Below are 26,315 nucleotides of genomic sequence, written 5' to 3'. Positions count from 1 at the left end.
TCGCTGCAGCGTGTCATTACCGGTGAGGTCCCGGCTGCTGATTGCAGCCGGCCCCCACCTGCTATGAAGCGCGCTCCGCTCCGGAGCACGCTTCATAGCCGGAGAAACACCCAAGGCGTACAGTTACGCCCTAGGTCGTCTGAGGACAGACTTCCATGGCGTAACTATACGCCCTGGGTCGTCTAAGGGTTAAGGCCCTATTACAGACACAGATTATCTGATAGATGTCTGACAGATTTTTGAAGCCAAAGCCAGGAATAGATTTCAAAAGAGGAGAAATCTTGGTCTTTCCTTTATGACCTGTTCTCTGTTTATAGTCTGTTCCTGGCTTTGGCCTCAAAAATCTGCCAGATAAATCTGTGTGGAATAGGGCCTTTAGACCTAGCAGCAGAAATGAAAAGTTCAAGATTTTATGATTATTTTAAAATATAATTATTTATATTTATTTATAATATATTTTAAAAGTATAGTAAAAAGGAAAATTTGAAGAAAAAAAAACATCACCAAAATCCTTGAAAAATAATTTTAATTAATACAGATGAATTACTTTTCAGATGACATATTCCCTAAAAATGGTTATTGTGGTATTTTTTAAATAAAATAACTTTTTTTATATAGGGATTCCACAAATATTACTGTCTTTGCCATTTTTGCTTTGTTTACCCCTAACAGGAAGCTGTGTAGTTCCTTCATTTTCAATGTATTGTCTCCAACTTCTCTTTCTGTCCCAAGAAAAAACATTGGTGAGGTGGGGATTTATCGAGATCCCATACTTTGGCCCTATAATATCCCCTACCAGCACAAGCTGGGGTACATTTAACAAGCTATTTAACCCCTTCTGCCAATATGACATCCAGGGACGTCATAAAAAGCAGTGCCATTCTGCAACATGACGTCCCTGGACGTCATGCCTTCTCTGCCTCCCCCAGCTGTCTGTATCTGAGATCGGGCAGTGGGAGGAGGCTGTGTCACACAGCCTCCTCCCGCTGCCAATGCCCGGAGGGGAGCCGCGCTCCCCCACGGGCAGTTAACCCCATAGACGCCGCGGTCGTTACGACCGCAGCGTCTATGGGGAAATCTGATGTCTCCCGCTGATCGGGCGGCAGGAGGAGGCTGCGGCACATTGCCTCCTCCTGCCGCCACTGCTGATGTCCTTCCCCCGCCTCTCTCCCTCCCTCTCCAACCCCGTGCTGCTCCCCCTGCCTCAGTCCAGCTCCCTCTCCCCATGCGCTCCGGCAACCCCAGTCCCCCGATCAGCTTCTCCCCCATGTGCTCCAGCCCCCCTCCCCCGATCGGCTTCTCCCCCATGTGCTCCAGCCCCCCCTACCCCCGATCGGCTTCTCCCCCATGTGCTCCAGCCCCCCCTTCCCCCGATCGGTTTCTCCCCGTGTGATCCGCCCCCCCTCTCCCGATCGGTTTCTCCCCATGCGCTCCGGCCCCCTCCCTTCCCCGTTCCCCCCTCACTCCTGCTCCGGCTCCCCCGTCCCCCCCAGCTCCCTCCCAAGACTCACCCCCGCCCGGCTCCGCCTTCCTCCTGGTGCTTAACGATCAGGTCTCTGCACTGCAGAGACCTGATCGTTTGAATGAGCTGTCAGCTGTAAAGCTGACAGCTCATTCACTGTATCACGCATTACAGCACAGATCATGTGCTGCAATGCATGATATACAGTATATTTCTGCAAAGGTTGAAAAAAAAACACACACACAAAGACATAATTAAAATTAATAATTAATTAATTTAATTAAATACATAAATAATTAAAATAAATAAATAATATACACATTCACCATCCCCCCTTTATAAATGATCCCCTATAAATAAAGTACACATATTTGGTATCGCCGCTTCCGTAATGACCCCGTCTATTAACACGTTACATTATTATACCACCCAAGGAACACCATTAAAAAAATAACAAAAAATCTAACCAAAATGACAATTTTTTGTTAATCCCGCCCCCTAAAAAATATAGATAAAAGCTATCAGAACGTCACATGTACCCAAAAGGGGCACCACTAAAAACGTCAGCTTATGCTTAGAAAAAAAAAAAACTCACATAGCTCCATTGCCGAAAAAAATAAAATATTACAGCTCTTACAATATGCAAGACACAAACAGTTTTTATAGCATAAATGCCATAAAATATAACAAAAGCAGTGGCGTAGCTACCATGGGGGCAGGGTACGCCGTTGCTATGGGGCCCGGGGGCCAAGGGGGCCCGGGCCCCCACGGTAAAACGTGTGCAGTGCATGATTGCTTCCATGGTGGATGCTTGCTAATAGTCCTGCTGACACCGGAGTGTGACAGTGACTCTCCGGCACGGGCTCTGACCTGTAGCTGCTCCTTCAGCACAGCGCCATCTTCCTCTCCGGCACCTCTGCTGTCAGCTGACGATCCCCCCCCACACACAGGCCGACCGTGTCTCAGTGCTGCCTGACTCCTGCACTGTGATGCACCCTGAGCCTCCGGGGCGCACACCGCACATGGAAGGTAAGAGCCACAGGGTTCTCTTCCTGGACTCTGCTGGAGCCACGCTGCCAGAGCCTGTCAGACTGATTTAACCCCTTATATACTGCAGTATGTAAGTGAAACAATCGTCACTTACAGGCTGCAGCACAAAAAAGGGTTAAGGTCTGCTTCACAGCTTGGACTCTGATAACCCCTGACCTCCCTTCTCCAGTTGTCTGATGTGCGGAGCTCCGGAGCTTGTGTAGAGGTCAGGGGTCATCAGTAAGTGCACAGACCTCTCCTTGTGTCCTGCTCTTACTCATCTTTGTGTTGCAGCATGTAAGTGAAGTTTATATCACTTACACACTGCAGTATATAAGGGGTTAAACAGAAGCTGACCCCCCCCAAAAAAAAAAATCTTAGGTCCACTGACAGTGTTTAAAGGAAGAGGAGAAGTGAGGGACTGGGCAGAACCCAGGTGAGTATGTATGTTTTTTTTTTTTTGTTTTTTTTTTTATAAAGGGGCCACAGCTGTACAGGTGTGTGTTGGGGGGTTGCTTCCAGAGAGGGGATTACCTACAGGGAGGCTTCAGGAAGCGTCAGAGCCCTAACTACTACATGGATGCACAGAAGGACTATTATATACTATATGGGGTCATAGAGTGGCCTGAATACTACTTAAGGTCATAACTGCTCATATGGGGGGGGGATACTGGAGGGGGGCCCTATGTGTTTTTTTTGCTATGGGGCCCCATAAATCCTAGCTACGCCCCTGAACAAAAGCTATATAATATGGATATCGTTGTAATCGTACCGAACTGAAGATTAAAGATAACATGTCAAATGTGACGTATAGTAAACTGCACACAAAAAATGGTGAAAAACAGCTGCTAAATTGTGTTTTTTATTCGTACCACCTTATAAAAAAATTTACTAAATATCGATTAGGGTGTCACATGTCCCTCAGTATGGTATCGGTGGAAAGGTCAACTTGTCTTACACAAATATTTTGGCACCGCAAGGCCTCTGTGACATGGTATAATGGCTAAAGAAAACCTGAAATAAAAAAAGACCCTAAAATTCCCCAGATCTCTGTCATGTCTGCGGCCTGTGGTTAAGTCAGGTGATGCACAGCAGCCACATATGGGGGATTTATAGAAACATTGGAATAAGGGGAATAAATAGTGAGATCCATTTCTCAGTCAGTATTTGCTGTGTTACAGGGAAAATGGATTAAAAAGGAATATCTGCCAAAAAAAATTAAATCTTTAAATTTCCCCACCAACTTGCTTAAATTTCTATGAAACACCTAAAGGGTTAATACACTTATGAAATGTTACTTTGAATACTTTGAGGGGTGCAGTTTTTACAGTGGAGGGATTTATGGGGGTAACTAACATACAGGCCCCACAAATCCACTTCAGAACTGAACTGGTCCCTAATAAAATCAGAATTTGAAATTTTCCTGAAAATGTGAAAAATCGCTGCAAAATTTCAAAGCCCTCTAACATCCTAACAAGTAAGAGAACGTTCACCAAATGACGTCACCATAAAGCAGACATGTTGTAGATGTTGCAGTAATAATTAGTTTATGTGATATAACTATTTTTCTTAGGAGAAAAGAATTTTGAATATAAAGAAACGTAAATTTTTCTAGTTTTTGCGCAAATGTGTTGTCTACAAAAAACTACTGAGTGTATCAACCAAAGTATACCACTAACATAAAGAGGAATATGTCACGAAAAAACTATATCAGAATAACCGCAATTAGTTAAAAGCATCGCAGAGTTATAACTACATAGAGAGAGACAGGTCAGATTTGAAAAATAGGCCCTGGTCATTAAGGCCAAAACTGAAGCTGAAGAGGCAAGAGGTTAATCACTTTAAAGTTTAACTGTCATTTCTCAGAAATCCATAAGTAAAAGCGATTTTAGGAAACTCTGTAATAGGTTTTATTAACACATGCTAAGAGCGATGTAGTGGGCACTCAGACTTAAATATATACGGCTCGATTGACTCAATCTGGGTACGGATAACAGTCACTGTAACGTAGATCAGCACAAATAGAAAGCATATAGTGGCACTCACCGGATCCTTTTAAAATGATGCTTTATTTCAGGGCAAATACAGAGCAACAAACAAGTGCATTCCACAGGAGAGGAGCGACGATTGTTTCGCGCTACTGCGCTTCGACTGGCTCACAGTGATTACGTCATCAGGCGCAGCTTAAATAGCTCACTACAAGCTATGCGTCTGACGCGTCTTAATTGCAATATAATTCATATGTACAAAAAGTGAAAAAATACACACACAAAGTACATTAACAAAACGGTACAAATAAAATCGTAGGACTTTTTTACAAAAATGAGCTCATTTCCATTCTGTCATTTAGACCTGCTGGTCCCATGGCTCCCGTCCGTATAATCCAGGAGGTCTCGGTCCTGAGCAATGCTTTGTGCCGATCACCTCCGTTCTTATTGGGCGGTACCATTTCGAGACCTATGAATTTAAGACAGGAGATGTCACCACCATGTATCTCTCTAATATGCGAAATTACTCTAGGGGAGCCAGAACCTGATCTTAGGGAATGTACATGTTCCCTAAAGCGTACATGTAGATTGCAAATAGTTTTGCCTATGTAAAAGGCTCCACATGTACATAGTAGGGCATAAACTACATATTTAGATTTGCATGTCAGGAATTGTCTAATTTCCCACTCTACCCCTCCAAGACGTACAAATTTAAGGCAAGCATTAGAGGAGCAGTGTGAACAGTGGCCACATTTAACGTTACCATAAAGGGGATTTCTATGGAGCCATGTCTTTTCCTTTTGTTGTCCACTATGTCGAAGTCTATTACCTACAGTGTGAGTTCATCTGTAGGAGAAAAGAGGTTGCTGTTTAGCTGTCTCTGTCAGGTCATGGTCATTTTCGATCAGATGCCAGTGGCGTCTGATTACTTGCTGTATAATTTTATCCATTGGGGTATGGGTGAAAGTAAATACAAAACGGCTGGCGTCTTCTGTAGTCTCCTTGTCGCTAGTATATTGTGTCATACCTTTTGCTCTCTCCGAACCTTCCCTAACTATTGCTGGGGGATATTTCCTGGCTATAAAGTGTTTAGAAAGCTCCGCTGCTTGTTTATCAAAACCATCCTCACTGCTGTTTAGATGTCTCAGCCTTATAAACTGGCTATATGGTATGGATCTCTTGATGTGAGGGGGATGGTAGCTATCATAATGAAGGAGAGCATTAGTAGCTGTGGCTTTACAAAAGCCTGAAGTAGTGATGCCACCATCTCTAATCTCTACCCTCACATCCAGAAAATCCAAATTGTCGCCCCCAAATACTGAGGTGAAAGCCATATTCATTTTGTTTCCTACATTTAAATAGTCTACAAATAAAAAGAACTGCTCTTTAGTACCGGACCAGATAATGAACACATCGTCCATAAATCTAAGAAATGTCACAATGTATTGAATGAAGGGTTAGTCATAGAAAAAATGTATCGCTCTTCAAAAATTGCTAAGAAGAAATTAGCCACTGAACAAGCCACTGGTGTCCCCATTGCCACCTCCCGATATCTGTTTATACCATTTGTTGTTAAATTTAAAGGCATTATGACTCAGTATAAAATCCAATGTTTCACTAATGAAGCTTATACAGGACTCCGGTTTCCCTAATCCTGCTAGGACCTCTTGGATCGCCTGCACACCCGCATCTTGGGGGATGCGGGTGTACAGTCTCTCCACATCAATGGAGGCCATGGCGTAGCCATTCTGCCATGTGACACTTCCTAAAGCCTTCAAAAAGTCTCCTGAGTCTTTCAAGTACGTGGGGATACTCTGTAGGGTGGGACGCAGGAGCCAATCCAGGTACTTAGACAAACTCTCTGTCACTGATCCTATCCCTGCCACAATGGGGCGTCCAGGAGGAGGAGTGAGCGATTTATGCTCTCCTTCATTATGATAGCTACCATCCCCCTCACATCAAGAGATCCATACCATATAGCCAGTTTTAAGGCTGAGACGTCTGAACAGCAGTGAGGATGTTTTTGATAAACAAGCAGCGGAGCTTTCTAAACTCTTTATAGCCAGGAAATATCCCCCAGCAATAGTTAGGGAAGGTTGGGAGAGAGCAAAAGGTATGACACAATATACTAGCGACAAGGAGACCACAGAAGACGCCAGCCATTTTGTATTTACCTTCATCCAATGGATAAAATTATACAGCAAGTAATCAGACGGCACTGACCTGACAGAGACAGCTAAACGACAACCTCTTTTCTCCTACAGACGAACTCATACTATAGGTGATAGACTTCGACATAGTGGAAAACAAAAGGAAAAGACATGGCTCCATAGAAATCCCCTTTATCGTAACTTTAAATGTGGCCACTGTTTACACTGCTCCTTTAACGCTTGCCTTAAATTTGTACGTCTTGGAGTGGTAGAGTGGGAAATTAGACAATTCCTGACATGCAAATCTAAATATGTAGTTTATGCCCTACTATGTACATGTGGAGCCTTTTACATAGGCAAAACCATTTGCAATCTACATGTACGCTTTAGGGAACATGTACATTCCCTAAGATCAGGTTCTGGCTCCCCTAGAGTAATTTCACATATTAGAGAGATACATGGTGGTGACATCTCCTGTCTTAAATTCATAGGTCTCGAAATGGTACCGCCCAATAAGAACGGAGGTGATCGGCACAAGGCATTGCTCAGGACCGAGACCTCCTGGATTATACGGACGGGAGCCATGGGACCAGCAGGTCTAAATGACAGAATAGAAATGAGCTCATTTTTGTAAAAAAGTCCTACGATTTTATTTGTACCGTTTTGTTAATGTACTTTGTGTGTGTATTTTTTCACTTTTTGTACATATGAATTATATTGCAATTAAGACGCGTCAGACACATAGCTTGTAGTGAGCTATTTAAGCTGCGCCTGATGACGTAATCACTGTGAGCCAGTCGAAGCGCAGTAGCGCGAAACGATCGTCGCTCCTCTCCTGTGGAATGCACTTGTTTGTTGCTCTGTATTTGCCCTGAAATAAAGCATCATTTTAAAAGGATCCGGTGAGTGCCACTATATGCTTTCTATTTGTGCTGATAAGTTTTATTAAGCAAAAGAGTTTCTCTCCTCAGAAGAAGGAGGATTTCTGTGTCCATTATGCTCTATAGAGAGAAGATGGGTTGAGGGGGTGAGTGTGCACGGAGAGGAGAAAAGCAGGGCTTTACAAAACCCTACATCCTGCAGTCTCCTCTCACCAAGCTACCAGATAAGCACTGACCTTTCTGACCTGTGAATCCAGTGTTTTTATGTTCCTAGACAGTCTCCAGACTTTACAGCTGCTTCTCTGCTTTCCCTGCTCACTCATCCACTTCAACCCCTCCACCTTCCATAGGTTATAATGGACTCAGCAAACCCATCTTCACTTTGCTTCTCTGTAATGAAGACGGTTTTGCCTGATAATGCACAGATAAGAAGTAGAAAAAGAGTGAAGAACAGATTTTTGAGTACAGAAACAGGTTTTTCATCCTCAATGACCAGAGGAAAAACAATTCTTTTGTGTGAATACATTAAATGACTCTGTACATTAGCAATGTTTTTGTATTCATATCTAGCCACTATTTGAGAACTTTGTTAAACTGTTATTACTGAGTATGTTCTATTAATTACAAAAGACATCTTCACACAAACCAAACAATAAAAATTAGACAACCTGAACATTTTCTGACAAGTACATAAATCTTATATAAGGACAGTGAAGAGCCTTTTTTCTGCTGTTGTCTAATGTAATTTTCATTACACTCTGAAAAATTAGTATGATATTCCATAATTACATCTAATACTTCATAGAGAGATTCATTTTGTGATTATTTTGTTTTAATTAGACATTTATGCACTTCTGAACACATCACATATAGCAGCCACTTCATCAGATGCTTTGTTTTGACAGGGAAAGGTATTAACAATATAATGATAATGGAGGCAATTTATCAGAGTATCTCATTAAGAAATCACTTAACAGATTTATGATAAATGTGTTTTATCTTATAACATTTTCTGTCCAAGTGTTTGATTATGGCAAAGATTGATTAAGTGCTAGGAAGGGTTTATATGTTAACATAATTGTATCCATGCACAATACTGTGATGTAAGTAAAGATATCTCACGATTCATTGAATTTGTAGGGTATTCGTCTGTTCTGAAACATACATTTGCTTTAATGAATCCCTCAGTTTTTTTCTGCCCAGATGATAATGCACACCCACCCACTATTCCTACAGTGTCCATTTAATCTCAGTTGCATCCAAACACAGGAAGTGGATGGTCCAGGGTCAGCTGACTTCCTGTGAAGGATTATCACTATTTTAACCTGTCAAATCCCTGGCAGTATCCAGACCGCCACCCCCAGTTCTATGTATGCTGCTATCTCTGTAGGACCATTATATTTACTAGCAGGGGACTAAATAGTTGTAGATATTTGCATCTCCCCTCATCACACTGCCTCTGTTGAGTGCTATGAGTAGATTCTATGGTGTGTCTTATGTAATGCAGCCTGAAACTACTCAGTGTGTAAGAGCTATAGTAACTGGGAGCAAAGGAGACAGACTGAAGCTGTGTCACATGAGGTATAATAGTCTAAAGGGGACAGAACTAAATCAGTTAGGCTAGGTTCACACTGCGTTTTTTGCAATCTGTTTTTTGCAAAAAAAAAAAAAACTGATGCATTTGTGTTTTGATCCGTTTTTCCATTCACTTCCATTATAAAAAAGGGACACAAAAACTCAGATGACACTACTTATGTGCCCACAAAAAAACGAATGCATCCTTTTTTTTCCATCCTTTTTTCATCTTTTTTGCAAAAAACGGATGAAAAAAATGCAGTGTAAACCTAGCCTTACTGTGCTTAGGAGAAAGTGCAGTGATCTTCTTTCTTTGCACAGCCAGAGGCATCATGGGAAATGTAAGAAATAAATAAGTTAAACCCCTTAAGGACCGGGCCAATTTCCATTTTTGCGCTTTTGTTTTTTCCTCCTTGTGCTTAAAAGGCCATAGCGCTGGCAATTTTTCACCTAGAGACCCACATGAGCCCTTGTTTTTTGCACCACTAATTTTACTTTGCAATGACAGGCTTAATTTTTGCATAAAGTACGCTGCAAAACCAGAAAAAAAATTAATGTGTGGTGAAATTGAAAAAAATATATATTTTTTTTATTTGGGGAGGTTTCGTGTTTATGCTGTTTCCCCTAGGGTAAAACTGACTTATTATACATGTTCCTCAAGTTGTTACGATTACAACGATATGTAACTTGTGTAACTTTTATTTTAATTAATGGCTTTTAAAAAATTAAAACCTTTTTAAAAAAATAAATGTTCTTTAAAATCGCTCTATTACCAGGCTTATAGCGCTTTTATCCTTTGGTCTATGGGGCTGTTTGAGGTGTCAGTTTTTGTGCCATGATCTGTACATTCCCTCTGTGCCTTGATTGCGCATATGCAGCTTTTTGATCGCTTTTTATTACAATTTTTCTGGATTTGATGCTACCAAAAATGCGCAATTTTGCACTTTGCAATTTCTTTGCGCTTACACCATTTACCGCGAGATATCAGGAATGAAGAAAATTTATAGTTTGGGAGATTACTCACGCGGTGATGTCAAATAAGTTTAGTTTTTCGTGCGGCTGGTTGGAATCCCGGCCGGAGTGTATACTCTCCGGCCATGATTCAATTCATTCACATACAATGTATCTTTTGCATAAATCATGGCCGCTGTTGCAAATTGCAACAACGGCCTTGATTTATGCAAAAGATACGTTGTGTGAACATGGCCCTATAATATGCTCCATTGAAATCAAGGGGAAATTGACCGTCACTACGCACACAATATAGAATAACGTCCATAATTGGTTATGACTAGGGATGAACGAACCGAACCATAACGAACCGGATTGGTTACGAACTTTGCAAAAGGTTCGGTTTGTCACCGAACCGAACTTTGAGAAAGTTCGTAACGAATCTGGTTAAAATAACTAGAGATAAGCGAATAGTATTCGATCGAATACTGCACTATTGGAAAGATTCGAGTTCGATCGAATATGTGATTGAATATTCAAATCTAAATTAACTTTACTAAAACAGCTAAACAATTAGCTGTTTTAGTAATAAAAATAGGGGGAATCCTATGCGTTTTTTTAAATAAATAACTAAATAAAAACGCGTAGGGTTCCCCCTATTTTCAGAACCAGTCGGGTTAAAAACCAAACAACAGCAGCCTAGTAACACCAGGGTGGGAAGGGCCATTTGTTTTGGCCGCCCACTCCAGGAGCGCCAATTTTGACGCTCCAGGACCACTGGCACCCGGCTCTTCCCAGTACTCCTGGTGGCATTGGGTACTGGGGTAATAATGGGGGGGGTTAGTGTTAGCCATTTTATACCGGTTAACACTAGGCCCTGACTTAGTAATGGATTCCGCCTATTAGACAGCTTCCACTATATAGTAAAGAAATAAAGACAAGACACAAGTGAATTTTTTTTTTATTCAAATAAAAACACCCCCACACCCCTTGTTGACATTTTATTGAAAAAAAAAAATCCAAACAACCGCTGGTCATTGACATAGCCCACCGAATCCGCCATAATCCACAGGATACCGATATCTGAAAAAAAGCAAAAAGGGAGAAATACACAAAAAACACACAAACAGGAGCACAACACCCATCATGATGAGCGGTGTGCACCTTACAGTTTGCAGCATCTTTACAGATCGCTGCTTACAGTGTGACACCCAAGGGGTTAAAGGAGAATGCATTGCATTCCCCTTAACTCTTTGGGTGCCATACTGAACAATCTGGCCCCCAGGGGGTTAAGTAAGGGTCCCCACTTAACCCCTTGGGGGCCAGACTGATGTCAGACTGCACCCATACCAGCAAAGAAGAGGTTAAGTGACCCCCCTTCCTTGCTGGGATGGGTGCAGTGCAGGGGGGGGGGGGGGGCTTTCTACTCACCCTCCGAGGTCTTCTCTCTTTTTCTTTTCTGTCTTCTCTCTTCTTTTCTACGCTGGTCTCCGACACAGTGGGCTCAGTGTGCCGGCTCCAGCTCTTTATGCCGGTGTGCCGGCTCCAGCTGAGCGGACATATAAATCTAAATGTTTCTTCTAATGTTGCTATTGTGATAAAAAAAAAATAGCATAGAAGAAACATTTGCTGTTTTAATTAAAGTAAAGTATTAATTAAGTATTACATTGAACTGTACCTTCAATAGTTATTGTCGGCATTTATACAGCTCCCTGTAATTGTTAATATTTAATTAATAAAGCACATTTTTGTTCTAATAAAGCTATTTTCATTGTACAATAGCATAATTAAAACAAATACATGCTTTTTCAATTAAATATACTGTAAATAAATAAATAATTATATATATATTTATATATATATATACAATTTATATATATATTTATTTTTTTATTAACAGTATATATAATTGCAAAAGCATGGATTTGTTTTAATTATGCTATTGAACAAGGAAAATAGCTTTTTTAGAATGAAACTTTGTTTTATTAATTAAGTATTAACTATTACAGGGTGCAGTATTATTGCCTGCAATTGCTATTCACTTAATCACTTAAAGGGGTATTCCCCCCAAAATTATTTTTGCATTAATACGCTGCCCACCCGTAGCTTTTCATCTTTCCAATATACAGTTATTATGGATTCTGCACAGTTTTGCTGTTATCCAGCTGCATTCACCCCCACGGATTGCAGAGAATCATCAGACCTCAGTCCAACCCGACACGCTCCCTGCTCCTGGCCCCCACCCTCCGTGTTGGCATCACGTGTCCTCAGTCCCAGCACAGTGAAGTGACTGAGAACACTGATGGGGTGGCTGCTGTTAGAGAGGGAGACAGTGATCAGCGCAGCTGTGACTGTCTCCCACTCTAACAGCAGCCACCCGGTCACCCCCAGCCCAGAGCTCACCCCCTGTGTCCAGAGCCTCCCAGCGCACCGTCCAGCACTCACCCTTAGCACACAGCCCCCCGCCCCACAACCAACCACCCCCCCATCACCCGTGGCATAGCCTCCGCACTCACCCGTGGCAAGCTCCGCCCCCGCAATCGCAAGCTGCAAGCTCCGCCCCCGCAATCGCCCGCGGCAAGCTCCACCCCCCCACAATCAACCCGTGGCAAGCTCCGCCCCCGCAATCGCCTGTGACAAGCTCCACCCCTCGCAATATCCGCGTCACCGCCAACTCAGCTCTGCTACACCATCACCGCCAACTCAGCTCTGCTACACCGTCACCGCCAACTCAGCTCTGCTACACCGTCACCGCCAACTCAGCTTTGCTTCACTTTCCCCCTAACTCAGCTTTGCTATGCCGTCACCGCCAACGCAGCTCTGCTACGCCGTAACCCCCAACTCAGCTCTGCTACAACGTCACTTCCAACTCAGCTTTGCTACACTGTCATCATCTCCTTCATTGTCTCAGCTCTGCTACTTCACCATCATCAGGCAGAAGCATTGCATGATGGGAAATGTAGTTTCCTATCTTGGTTATAGATCGCTTTTAGAAAAACTTGTAACTCAGGAACGGCAGCAGCTAGAAAGATGGGAGATGGCTCAAAATACTCAGGGGGACATGGTGAGTAAGGTCAGCTAGGTTTGGGAGCATTTCATTTTTTTAGCTCTTGGGGGGAATACCCCTTTAATCACTTACACCCTTGCTAAATTATTTTCACTATTTTTGCACTTCGATTTTTTCCACTTTTTTCATTGTAATAGCAACTGCAACTAAGCGAACTATACCCTATCAGACTCCCACTATTGTAGATGCAATTATTCAACCGTTATAGCAAGGTTCGTTTTAGGTTCGGTTCGTATGAATCCGAACTTCACGAAAGTTTGCCGGATTGAACCGAACCAAACTTTTCAATAGTTCGCTCATCCCTAGTTATGACCTTCAAAATAATGAACAAGCTCATTACTTGTGACCTGCTTTTCCAAAAAATGTCCGTTCTTTTTTCGTTTGTTTGTGTCACCTGTTAATTTTGGTATTATTTTACTGTTTGTGAAATAGCCTGACTGTCAAACCTTTTATTTAGATTCACAACCCAGATTTCCTAACCAGTTGAGAAGAATCACTCTGTGATATTGCTGTGTGGAATGTGATGGTAAATTTTGGCAGTTGTTGTGCTTGACAGGGCGAGGCATTGGCAATTTTTTGCTTTGTCACTTCCCATTTGTTTTACTTTTATGACAGGCTTGTTAAATACATCTTCATCTTGACAAGCCTTAGAAAATAGGTTTTAAACTTCAATATGTTTGTGTCCCTCAAACAAATGAATTATGCGTGGCCTAGTATGGTGTTCATGATGGTTTTGTCACACTTAAACCCTTAGTGAATACTGAGTGAGAAGAATCTGTTGTCTGGAAGCCATGACAATAAATAATGTCTTCTGTTTACTTTAAGGAGTTATGTGGAAAGCATTTATGTTAGCTTTATTTTTGGGGGCTGTCTTATGCTGTGTAAACTAATTAAAAAATGCTGTCTTACAGTGTGCACATATAAGGTGAATACACTTTTTTTTTTTTAAATCATTAATTATAGCATGGAGATCAGGAGAAGACTATTAGATGGAGCTGTGGAATCAGCCCTGCTACGTATCCCGGGAGTCTCTCAGCATTCAAACACCTACACATGATAGGCAGCAAGGCTCAGATTAATCAAAGGGTGTAAAATATATACTAAGCTAAGCTTGCACTTAGCTTTTTACTTAACTTGCATAATTTGTTTGGTGGGAAAACCCCTATATAGTATGACTGGGATCATGGACTGTGGAGCAGCAGGACGCTAAATTCTGATCTCCGAATTCTAGTTTTGTTAAATTCTAGTCTAGTTGATCTGTATGTTGCAGATTTTAATTCCCACAGCATGAAAGGAGAAATCCAGGGCTGCAATTATTATTGAAAAGGCATGGGAGGGGGGGGGACATAATAACCACTACTCATGTGTCCCTGAGCCTGTCCAGTGCTGGATCTCCGCTCTGGGACCCCCGTCTGCCTCTGGGATCTTCTTCTCAGCCGACGTCGTGACTCGTCTGATTGACAGCCCACTCAGCCAGTCAGTGACTTATTGGGACGTGGCTCCAGTCACTGATTGGTTGAGCGGGCTGTCCATGAGTCAGGTTGGGCATTTTCCACGAATTGTGACATCATCACAACTTGGGGGAAAATGCCTTGCGGCGGAGGTCTCAGACCTTCTGTCATGGAGTTTTGTAGGGACTGGAAGAGGTGAGTAGTTGTTCCTAATGATGTTCACCCTGCCCCTGTCTGCACAGATAGAAATACTTACTCACTTTGTCTGTGTACTTTTGTGAAGTGTAGAATTCAGCCTCCTGATCCCCTCTCTTTACTTATCTCCGAATATCATTATTTCAGTATGTGAGATATTCAACATGTTGCTTTTAGCTTGAAGCAGCTCCAATATCACATAATTGGTTACTTTGCATATAATGGCAGCAACATCCTAATGTACAGATGGTCTACTGATCATTACTTTTACTTTGAAATCACAGCCTTATATTATCCTAATACTAGGCATAGGAACCCATGTCTTAAAAGGAACCTGTAACCAAGATAATAACTGCAGGCAGGATAACTTAGTGATGTGTCCAATGGTCACATGTTGCTATGTTTAACTCCTAAAGAGATGCTCTATTTTAGCTAAAATGTAATTTTAACATTCGGTCATCTTACCTGACACAAGTTTAGGCTCGGGCGGCGTCTTAGTGACAGATTCTTTTAACAATAAGCAATATCAATGGACAGCCTTGGGGTCCTTACTTTGATCATCAGTTGAATACTGAATCAGAGCTTTTTCTGATCTCTGCAGCAGAGGGGAAATTTAGCTAGATATGACAGACGAAATTCCTTTTACAGTGCTGATTTCTGCAGCAGCGCAAAGGCATTGGATTGGTCTCCAGGAGATGACATCTAAAAAAATTCTGCCAGCTGCTGGATGAAAATCTATAGCATTGCTCTTTAAAGTTCTACTCAACATAATTATAAGAATAAATTATTTCAAATAAATTTGAGTGGAATAGAAATAACATTACATATCAAATGCAAGAAAAAAATTAATCTGTAGCCATCAAAGACTAGAAATTTCATATCTTCTCGATTGAATAATTAAAGAAGATAGTTTTTTAATATCTTGGGTAAATAATATTTTACAAAGTCCTTTGCCTTGAAATCTTCAATGAATCCCAGCTTTGTAATCCACTGTACAGTCAACATCACAGATTTGAAATGTGAAAATTAACAAAATGAACTAAATTGAGAAATACTTGTTCAAGCATATTTTGCTCTAATGGAATTTTGCTTTCTTGAGAGAAGTATTCAAGTATATGACCTATCTATCTGTTTAATTTTGGCCACAAAGTAATTTTCTTAAAGGCTATGAATGCCTTTCAGGGCATTTTTTACTTTAGTGCTTTTTTTGAAATTGCAATAGTCTGCCAGTAAGACTTGGGTCTTGGCATTTAATGGATGTTACTTGAGTATCGTGGTACTTCAAAGTACTCGATACTCAATCGAGTACTTCGTGGTGTGCAAATAAAATTGATAATCTTCTCCCCACATGTTTGGATGCTTTACTCAGCCAATAAACATGTGGGGAAGGAGCTGTGAGGTCCTGCTATGCTTCAGCTATATTTGCTGCTATCATAGCAGTGATTGGCCAGCTCGATGAGGTGACCTGGGTGTATATAGACCCAAGTCTCCAGATGCTCGACTAGTGGTCTGTTAGCTGACAGGGGAGAACTGCTGGAGCAGGGACAGAGCAGGTGAAAGGCTTAGATTGGCTAGTTAGCTAGGTGATTAGCTTAAAAAAACACTTCCCTTTTAAGGAGTAGTAGTCTGTCAGTGTGACTGACACAGAAAAGCTTATCCACAACTATGCAAAAGTCCTTTCCAGGAAACAATCATCTGCCACACTGTATAATGTTGATAATAATAATAATAATTTTTATTTATATAGCTCCAACTGATTCCGCAGCACTTTACAATTCTGGGGGTACATACATAGATAAAAATCAGACATCACAGAGATATACATATAATTATCCATACATGAGGAGTAATACCAGTGTTATACAGTCTAACCAGTTACATAGTGCTGCAGTCTAGTAGTGGGGACTTAGTAAATGCCGTTGTATAGTATGCTACACTTTTTTCCTGACAGTAGTATATGCAGGACTGTCCGAAACTTGAAAAAGTAGATTTTTTTTTTATGTGTTAATTCTTTCTTGGAAATCATCTGCCATACAGTATAATACCAGTGTTATGTCCTGCTCCACCAAATTGTTTTGCCCCTCTGGGAGAAGGGCAAAGTTGATGCTTCGCAAAAAAGAGCCTATCTCGCCTTCCCCCGTCTTACTCTCAAAAGCAGTATAAATGAGTAAAATAACGTAAGAATTCCCGCTCAATTCCCCCTGTGCCCTAAACTAAGTGGCCCCCACTTTTCTTGATTTCCACAATGTCCTGTTTTTACTAGGATTTTATTGGGTTTCCCCCCATTAACAAACCTTGTGCTGTGCCTTCTCTATTAAGTATGTCTCATACTGTAGTTCTTTTGTGCCTGCTGAAGCAATAACCATTCATACTGAGTCCTTCTTTGGTCATACAGAAGAGACGCTTTATCTACCTCGGTAACAAACTCCAGGAGGTAAGTATGGTCCAAAACAGTTTTAGGTTAAATTTTTACCTTTTTAATAAACTTCAATGCGGCTCTATTGCAAAGTATGAGATCAGTCCTTGATGCAGTCTCATAAGAGCCACTCTAACAGGTATAAGAGATCTTACATGGGTTGAGTTTACACTAAGTTTCCACCCAGCCCATTTTGTTACAGAATCTCATCAGTAGGGAACATACTTGGCGAGTGCTACTCCCCAGATGCTTCCTGTCTTCCGTATAACTCATTACACAATTAAAGTGCCTTATACTCTTTGATTTTCATAAAATGTGCAAGAATAATCAAAATGTAATTTAAAAAAAAATTCATCCACCTTAACTACATCAATTTCAAACCTAATCATTTTGTAAATAAGAACTGAAATGCCAAAAAGTGGCAGAACAGACTAAATAAAACTCGACTTGAGTCCCGTTTGATTTTAGTAAAGAGATTATGCCCCTGTGAACCAATACAGGATCAGCGGACCCAGGACAACTCTAGCAAGCAGTCAGGCGCAGATATTGTAGTCTCAGTAGTAGATGGTAGGCAGAAAACATCCATAGATTGCTATAATAGACTAATCGTAATCCACAGGTAAAGTGGGTGAAATTTATTTGGCACCATAATAATGCCAAATAAATTTAACCCACTTTACCTGCGGATTCCGATTAGTCTATTATGGCAATCTATGGATGTGTTCTGCCTACCATCTACTACTGAGACTACAATATCTGCGCCCGACGGCTTGCTGGAGTTTTCCTGGGTCCGCTGATCCTGTGTTGGTTCATACTCACATTGCTTCGAACACCTTTCTGTTAGGTGCCTTCCAGCTGGAGCTGCGGTATTGTCTCCTATATGCTTTGGATAGAGATGTGCCTATGTAATAGCACAACTCGATCAGGTAATCTTCTTTCATCATTACACTCAGTGATACCACCTGGCATACTATTTTACACCAGAAAGTGCCCCCGTTCCTTTCTTTTTTTTTTTTTATCTATGTCAATAAGACAGCCCTTGTTCATTGTTTATTTGTCCATAGGACTTGCTATAAAGCATACCACTAATTGCTGTTAAAACTGCTCATTAAGATGGCTGTAAAATAATTAAAAATAAAATTAGAAAAAAAAGAAAATTTTTTAGTAAGAGGTAAAAAAAATTAAAATCGAGGCAATATATTTCATTTAAATGGACACCAAATTCAAGATACATCCAGGAAAGTTGGATTTGTTCTGTGAGGCCAAATTCACACACTGTAAAACACCGGCCGTTCTGTGACTGGTGTCAGTAAAGATCATCCCGGCCGGTACTGCAGTACCGGCTGGATGAACTTCATTTATGTTGAATTGGGATGCGGGCGCATCCTTCTGCATCCGCATCCCAATTTACCATAGCACGGAGCTGCACTTTCCATTGTGTTAACTGACAGTTCTGTGCGGCCACTAACTAATGAATAGTGGCCACACAAAACTCACGTCAGTTATCCGTGCGGCCACTTGCAATCCCGAAGGGAGTGCATACTATGTATATACACTCCAGCCGGAATTCCTTTCTTTTTCAATGCAAAGAATCTTTGGAATTAACCACGGACGTTGTTGCGAATTGCAACATTGGCCATGATTAATTCAAAAAATACATTGTGTGAATGTAGCCTTAACCTAGATCACTGATTCTTAATTATGTGTTATTTCTGGGAATGGATTCTGAGAAAGTTAGAATGAGCCAGTGCCTTGCTGTCCAATACAGGATCTCTGTGTTGTTTTAATTAAAGGAAAACTATGAGCAGGTTCATACATACTTTACATACATGTACCTGTTGCCATAGAGCTGCTTATTCTGGCGCCAGTCTTTTTATTTTTCTCTGGGGCGCTGTTTAGGAGCAATTTGTTTAGAAAGAAATATGCTAATTAGTCTTTTTGTTGCACTGGGGGGTATTCTTCTGCCCCTCAGTGCGGCGCCCACCTTCCATCTGGTGCATCCTCTTTGTTGTAATAGATATATAGTGATCATGGCCTAAACAGCCACATTCATTGAGAAAATTATAAAAGAGGAGAAATGAGAGGGCAAATACAAAAGAAAAAGACAACTAAATTCATTCCCGGTTGTGAGTGAGCAAAGAGCTTTAAAGTCAACTGTGGTAACAAATTTTGTCTAGGGAGACCAGGTGGTGGTAGCTTTAAGAAAACATCTGTAACTTTACTGCAGAACGCCTGAAATGGTGGACATTTCCATGAAATATGAGTTAATGTTCCTTTCTTTAGGTTGCATTTCCAGCACTTTTCAGAGGACTTTAAAGTGTCACTGTAATTTAATTTTTTTTTGTTTTTTTTGCAGAAATTAATAGTCCAGGTGATTTTAAGAAATTTTGTAATTGGGTTTATTAGGCAAATATGCCATTATCTGCATTCAAAAAGACTTTTCCCTTTCTCTCTCTTATCCACTGCTCATTATCAGGAAATCTCGAATGGTTTACATCAGTCGGGTCCTGTCTGTTCTATGAAAAGAGGAGGGGGGAGGAGAGAGGAGGGGGGAGCAGGGAGGAGGGAGATTAGTCGGCAGCAGAGAGCAGAGAACAAAGGATTACACAGCGGGGAGCTATGTTAAAGTGGTATTTAGAGGTCAGAGAGGTCAGTGCCGACCTCAGAGGAAATAGCCTGGTGATGTAGCTGTAAATTAACTCTTTGTTGTCCTGTTTTGGTGCCTTATCTCCCTCCACCCCTCCCCTCTCCATAGAGAACAATGAAGACAGGGGGAGAGCTTCAAACTGCTTTTTCATGATAAAATGCATTTTTGGCTAATAAAGCCAATTACAAAGTTTCTTAAAATCACCTGTACTATTGATTTTTGCAAAAAAAATAAAAATAAATAAATAAATGTTAACTACAGTGACACTTTAAGCTTTGCATCTGAACTACTGGATACCCCTTCATCCCTTAGTACAATATTTTGTACTAAGATCTTCATTAGGCCCATCTATGACAACCCATGGGCATTCCACAAAAGCAGGGGAACATTTTTTTTCTCTGTCCACAACCACTTAGATGTTATGTTGCTGTCGACTGTGGCATCAAAGTAGATAAACAACCCTTGATTGGTATTCCCTGATTTTGGCCTGAGCCTGTTTTATAAACTCCCTGTGCCATCTGCCATGTAGCACCAAATGATGATGATGATGATTAGATGATATTTGTTTAATTTCCACTTTTATTTTATTTTATTTTTTTGCATTTGCAGGTTGACAAGCTGGCTAGTTTGTACAACATCCACTTCCGTACTGGCTGTTTCTGCAATGCTGGGGCCTGCCAGAAACATTTGGGAATTAGCAATGCTGAAGTAAAAAGCAATTTACAGGTTAGGATACTTGTATAGATATGTAATAACTGACTTTAATTAACCTTTCACAAAATTGCTCTTTATAAATTATCACAAGTCTCTTGAGATGCAATATTTTCCTTCTTTATTCTAGTATTTCTGTGATTATAGTTAGAAAATATTGTCACATAACTTGGAACAAAACTTTAATGTATTTCCATTTTCTTTGTAAAGGCTGGTCATGTATGTGGAGATGACATGGATCTAGTTAATGGACGACCTACTGGATCTGTAAGGATATCCTTTGGATTTATGTCTACATTTGATGATGCCAAAGTTTTTTTAAACTTTATTGTAGACACTTTCATAAAAAAGTCATCACAAGGCACTCTACGTATACTGGACTGTGAAAAGATTTCAAAAATCAGTTTGTCCCAGTCAGAAATCAGTGAAGAGAGAAGCATTAATGGCAATGGAAAAATCACAGACAGCACAATGATCACTCAGAGCCACATATTTTCCAATCTGTCTACAGTAGAACGTACTTGTATATGCAAAGAAAGAGAAACCATGACAACAAATAGCAAAGCAATCACACTCAGTCATATCTATCTTTATCCGATCAAATCATGTGCAGCTTTTCAGGTAAGACATCGCATCAAGACATTAAGTAAGAAAATACAATTGAATTACTGATTACATAGTTAATGAACGTAAAAGCTTGACTTTAATTTCTGGGCCAGGAGGGTGTTATATGAGAACTAAGCCCTATCATCCTCTCGTCTCTAGCAATAATAAAGCATATTTTTTCTAGTCCAAGTACAGGAATAGCATTATAAATACATACAGGCATTCAGCCTATTGATACTCATCCTAACAAGCCCACATGCAAAACCTCATCAGCACTTTAAAGGGGTTTTCCAGTAAAAAACTTTTTCTTCAAATCAACTGGTGTCAGAAAGTTATATAGATTTGTAATTTACTTCTATTAAAAAATCTCAAGTCTTCCTATACTGATTAGCTACTATATATCCTGCAGGAAATGTTTTATTTTCAGTCTGACACAGTGCTCTCTGCTGACATCTCTGGCCGAGACAGGAACTGTCCAGAGCAGGAGAGGTTTTCTATGGGGATTCAAAGAAAACTGAGACAGAGTCCCTGTCTTGGCCAGAGATGTCATCAGAGAGCACTGGGTCCGACTGAAAATAAAACATTTCCTGCATGACATACAGAAGCTAATAAGTATGGGAAGACTTGAGATTTTTAGATGTAAATTACAAATCTATATAACTTTCTGATATCAGTTGATTTGAAAGAAAACGATTTTCGCTGGATAACCCCTTTAACTTATCCATGTTAGCTAAAGTTGGTATAATACATATTATCAGTATGTGGCTTTAGAGAGTTTCCTTATTAAGCTAAGACAAAGCTCAGCATAGTTTGTTTACAGAGAACCACTCCAAGATCATTCCTGAGTTTTTTTGACGTGTGACTAGCATGCTATCACACTAGTTGGTGTATTTTATTTGCTAAAAAAAATAAAAGCTAACTTTTTAGTACAAGCCAGTAGTTATTTTGGAGTCACGGCACTGCCTCACCACCGTCCTGGAATAAGGAGGATCCGGCTCACCTGGACTCAAATCACGGATCCACGGTGCTCAGCAACATGTAGGATAAAGTCCTTGTAGCACTAACTAACAGATAAAGTTGTTTCCAATCCAAGAAATACTTTTATTGTGCCGTACACACGTGAGATGTGCACAGAGAGGCGACGATCATTTTGTGCTTAGACGCGCTTTGTCATAGCCCATATGTCATTTCCTTCACCTGGTCTTTTTACATAGACATCTTAAAGACATATACACCCAAAAAATATGTGAAGACTAAAAACAGTATACAAAACCATACAAAAAAAAAATATATAAAGAGAGCTACTAATATCCAGGAAATTTGAATTTATATTAATACATATTATTTATGCTGTTATTATTTATATTACCACATTGATATCGGATCGTTTGTTCAAGCTGAGTGGACCCAACGCTTCTGTTTTTATAATAAGTTACATTTCTTTTCGTAACAGTAATTTATGTTGATCATCAGATGTTCAACTTTATACAGTCCCATGAATTTCATTTGCGATGCTTCTCCCAAGTGCATTGTTCGTATATGGTTTATCTGGTGAGGACAGCTCTTGCCTGTTCTGACCGATCTCTGATGTTCAACAAATCTTCTACACATTAGTCTAATAGTTTTCCCTATGTAGAAGGAACCACATGCACAGATTACTGCATATACTACATAGAGTGTTCTACATGTGATAAAACCTTTTACCCGAATCTCTGAGCTACCCAGACGTATCCATTTAACACAGATTTATCCAAGGATAGAAAAGAAAAAATTGCGTAGTGTGAACTGGCTCAATAATGAGACCCTGTCAGGAAACCACAAATGTGGACATTGCAAGCTGGGTAGCTCAGAGATCTGGGTAAAAGGTTTTATCACATGTAGAACACCCTATGTAGTATATGCAGTAATCTGTGCATGTGGTTTCTTCTACATAGGGAAAACTATTAGACCAATGTGTAGAAGATTTGTTGAACATCAGAGATTGGTCAGAACAGGCAAGGGCTGTCCTCGCCTAATAAACCATATACGAACAATGCACTCGGGAGACGCATCGCAAATGAAATTCATGGGACTGTATAAAGCTGAAGGACATGGGAGTGATTAACATAAATTACTGTTACGGAAAGAAAGGTAACTTATTATAAAAACAGAAGCGTTGGGTCCACTTGGCTTAAACGAACGATCCGATATCAATGTGGTAATATAAAAAATAACAGCATAAATAATATGTATTAATATAAATTAAGGAAAAAAATGTCCTGGATATTCGTAGCTCTCTTTTTATGTCTTTTTGTATGGTTTTGTATACTGTTTTTAGTCTTCACATATTTTCTGGGTGTATATGTCTTTAAGATGTCTATGTAAAAAGACCAGGTGAAAGATATGACGTATGGGCTATGACAAAGCGCGTCTAAGCGCGAAACGATCGTCGCCTCTCTGTGCACATTTCACGTTTGTATGGCATAATAAAAGTATTTCTTGGATCGGAAACGAGTGCCACACGACTTTATTAGTACTACCCTTTCATAAACTTTGTAAATTTAAAAAGAAAGGGAAATTTAAAGAAAGGAATTTCTCCTTCTCGTTAGATCCACTTCTGGCTTAGGCTCAAAAACTGCAGTGGCAGTTTTAAAATAATGCTACATGTAAGGCCTCATCCACACAACAGCTTTTTCTGTCCATAAATCAGGATCCTGATTAACAGATTTCAGTAATGTCATTCACACATCCATTTTTAAAATGAATCAGTTTTTGGATTCCACTCCATCTGCAAAATGTAAGACCTGCACATACTGTATGGGGGGAGATTTATCAAACATGGTGTAAAGGGAAACTGGCTTAGTTGCCCCTAGCAACCAATCAGATTCCACCTTTCATTTTCCAAAGAGTCTGTAAGGAATGAAAAGTGGAATCTGATTGGTTGCTAGGGGCAACTGAGCCAGTTTCACTTTACACCACGCTAGATAAATCTCTCCCATGGTCTGTTTTTGTGTAATGGAGGCTCCAATAGATGTCAATGTGTCAGTTTAAAGTGATGACATACTGATGCACCATTTTTACTGAAGCATAGAAAGGACCTTCCTATACTCAAACAAATGCAAAAGCGATGCATCACTGATGCCACAGGGATGGTTTCTCCAGGACATCATGCTTGGACAGCCAAGGCCAAAGCTTTTGCTTTACGGGCATAATGGGAATTTTAGTTTTACAACAACTGGAGGGCCACAGTTTAACACCTGTGATATGTTGTTGTTTTTTTTTGTTTTTTTTTAATGAAAATTTTCCTGGAATTGACAAATCCTGTGGCAGCAAGTTCCTTATGTTTTTTTTTTTTGGTGCAGACCGCAATCTTTCAGGTTTGTAAAGAAATGCATTTCCTTTAACAAGTAACCATGTGATCTCACACAGTGTCCTCCAGCAGCGCTGTGCCTTTCTGCCACCATTGTCACCAGCCAATATCTCCTCCTGCCTTTTTGGGGGCTGTAGGGGGCATATCTGACTGCAGAGGACATACCTGCCAGCAAGAGGCATATCTAGCTGCAGTGGCCATATGTGACTGCAAGGGACATACCTGGCTTCAAGGGCACATTAGACTGAAGGGGGAATATAAGGCTATAAGGAGGCATACCTAGCTACAGAAGGCATATCTTACTTCTGGGGGCATAATTTGCTACTGGAGGCTTTGTGTCTGACTACAGGGGACATACTTGTCTACAGGAACCATTGCATCTAGCTATAGGGCACATGGTATCTGGCTACAGGGTGGGCATACTGCACATAGGGGCTTTATTATTTTTCATGCATTTATGCTAAATTGGTATTGTAAATTGTTTACATGCTAGATGCACCTGCACTTTAATGTACAATATACTATGTGTTATTGTGATGGATTGAAATTAAATCTTTGTTCTATTTCTATACTTGAGGGACGGACATTTATTATCTCACATATAGGTGTATTTGTTCGATATTGAGGGTTATTTGGTTCATATCTTTATGATTTACATAGAGTTTGTTCCTAGATTATATAGGTGTTCTCTGTGCTCGAGAGTTTTTGTGTTTATTAATTGCAATAGGTAACCCTTACCAGCCTGGAGACACAAAAGTTTTGATTGGCTGAGGTCTGGAGGCTGTACTTATCTCTTTCCAGTGGCTCCATAGGAATAAATAGAACCTCGGGTAACATGTCGTACACTCAGCTTTATTCATAACAAAGAAGCCAGGCCAATACAGAGATTGCCGGGGAGTATGGAGGTCAGATTTCCTGTGATCTCTTACTTTACTTTATCCTGTGGATAGGGGACAAGTTAGTTTTGCATGGACAACCTCTTTAAAAAAAGACTTTTTAAAGCAAACAATAAGTAATGAAACCACAAAAAAACTGCAGAATTGTTTTTTTATTTTCTGTTCTTCATTAAAAAATATTTGTTAAATTCATAAAAAAAGCACATGTAGCTACACTGATGAAAAAAGTTATGGCTTATGGAATGTTATAGCATGATCATGACAAGGTCTGATAATGAAGACCTTTAGGGCTGCTATGAATGTAGGGTTACAGTACTCTATAATACGTTTTGTATTGTACTGTACAATTAATCAAGTGATCGGATATTCAATTTCTCTAGTGGAAGAAAAGTACTGTAAAAGATGTTTTAAAAATAAAAAAAAAATTGATTACCATGAAATATTTAAACTACCCATTTTTTTCTTGTAGAAGTTAACTTGTATCGCCACTTGCAGAAACTGTTAAAATATAATGTTATTTAACCTGCAGTGTAAACTCTTCCCACTGGTTATACTTCCAGTCCAGCTTTTTCGACCACCTGGCTGCACTGGTGACTTATTTTAAGGCTAATAAAAATCACTTCTGAAGTCTTTGCCAACACAGAACAAACGATAGGATACTCGGATAGAGGATTTGGAAGAGAACATTTAGAAACACTGAACTGCAGTTTCCATTGTTTGGACCATTTATCTAGTAAAGCTAAATAACTTTCCATATTACTGACACCTCCAGGAATATCAACCCTATTGCACACTTTTGTGTCATCAGCAAATCTTACTTACCAAACCTTCTCCTATGTCACTTACAAACATATTAAAAAGAATAAGACCCAGAACAGACCCTTGTGGCACACCACTTGTAACCAGTGTCTGCTCGGTGTATACATCATGAACAACAACCC

The 26,315-nt window shown here is 40.3% G+C and overlaps 1 protein-coding gene across 2 annotated transcripts in view; it reads left to right on the top strand.

Moving 5' to 3' along the window:
• MOCOS (molybdenum cofactor sulfurase) overlaps window positions 1–26,315 on the top strand; it is a 256,930-nt gene that overhangs the window by 192,597 nt on the left and 38,018 nt on the right. The window contains exons 7-8 of one of the 2 annotated variants that reach the window (XM_069958248.1): window positions 20,422–20,538; window positions 20,734–20,790. In XM_069958248.1, coding sequence (XP_069814349.1) covers window positions 20,422–20,538; window positions 20,734–20,790 — 174 coding nt within the window. Of the gene's footprint in view, window positions 1–20,421; window positions 20,539–20,733; window positions 21,145–26,315 lie in introns of both variants that reach the window. The other variant, XM_069958247.1, reaches the window with a different exon arrangement.

Source organism: Dendropsophus ebraccatus, chromosome 2 (assembly GCF_027789765.1).
Source record: "Dendropsophus ebraccatus isolate aDenEbr1 chromosome 2, aDenEbr1.pat, whole genome shotgun sequence".
NCBI lineage: Eukaryota > Metazoa > Chordata > Amphibia > Anura > Hylidae > Dendropsophus > Dendropsophus ebraccatus.
The sequence above is the reverse complement of the archived record's forward strand: the minus strand, read 5'-3'. Positions and strand labels throughout refer to the sequence as shown.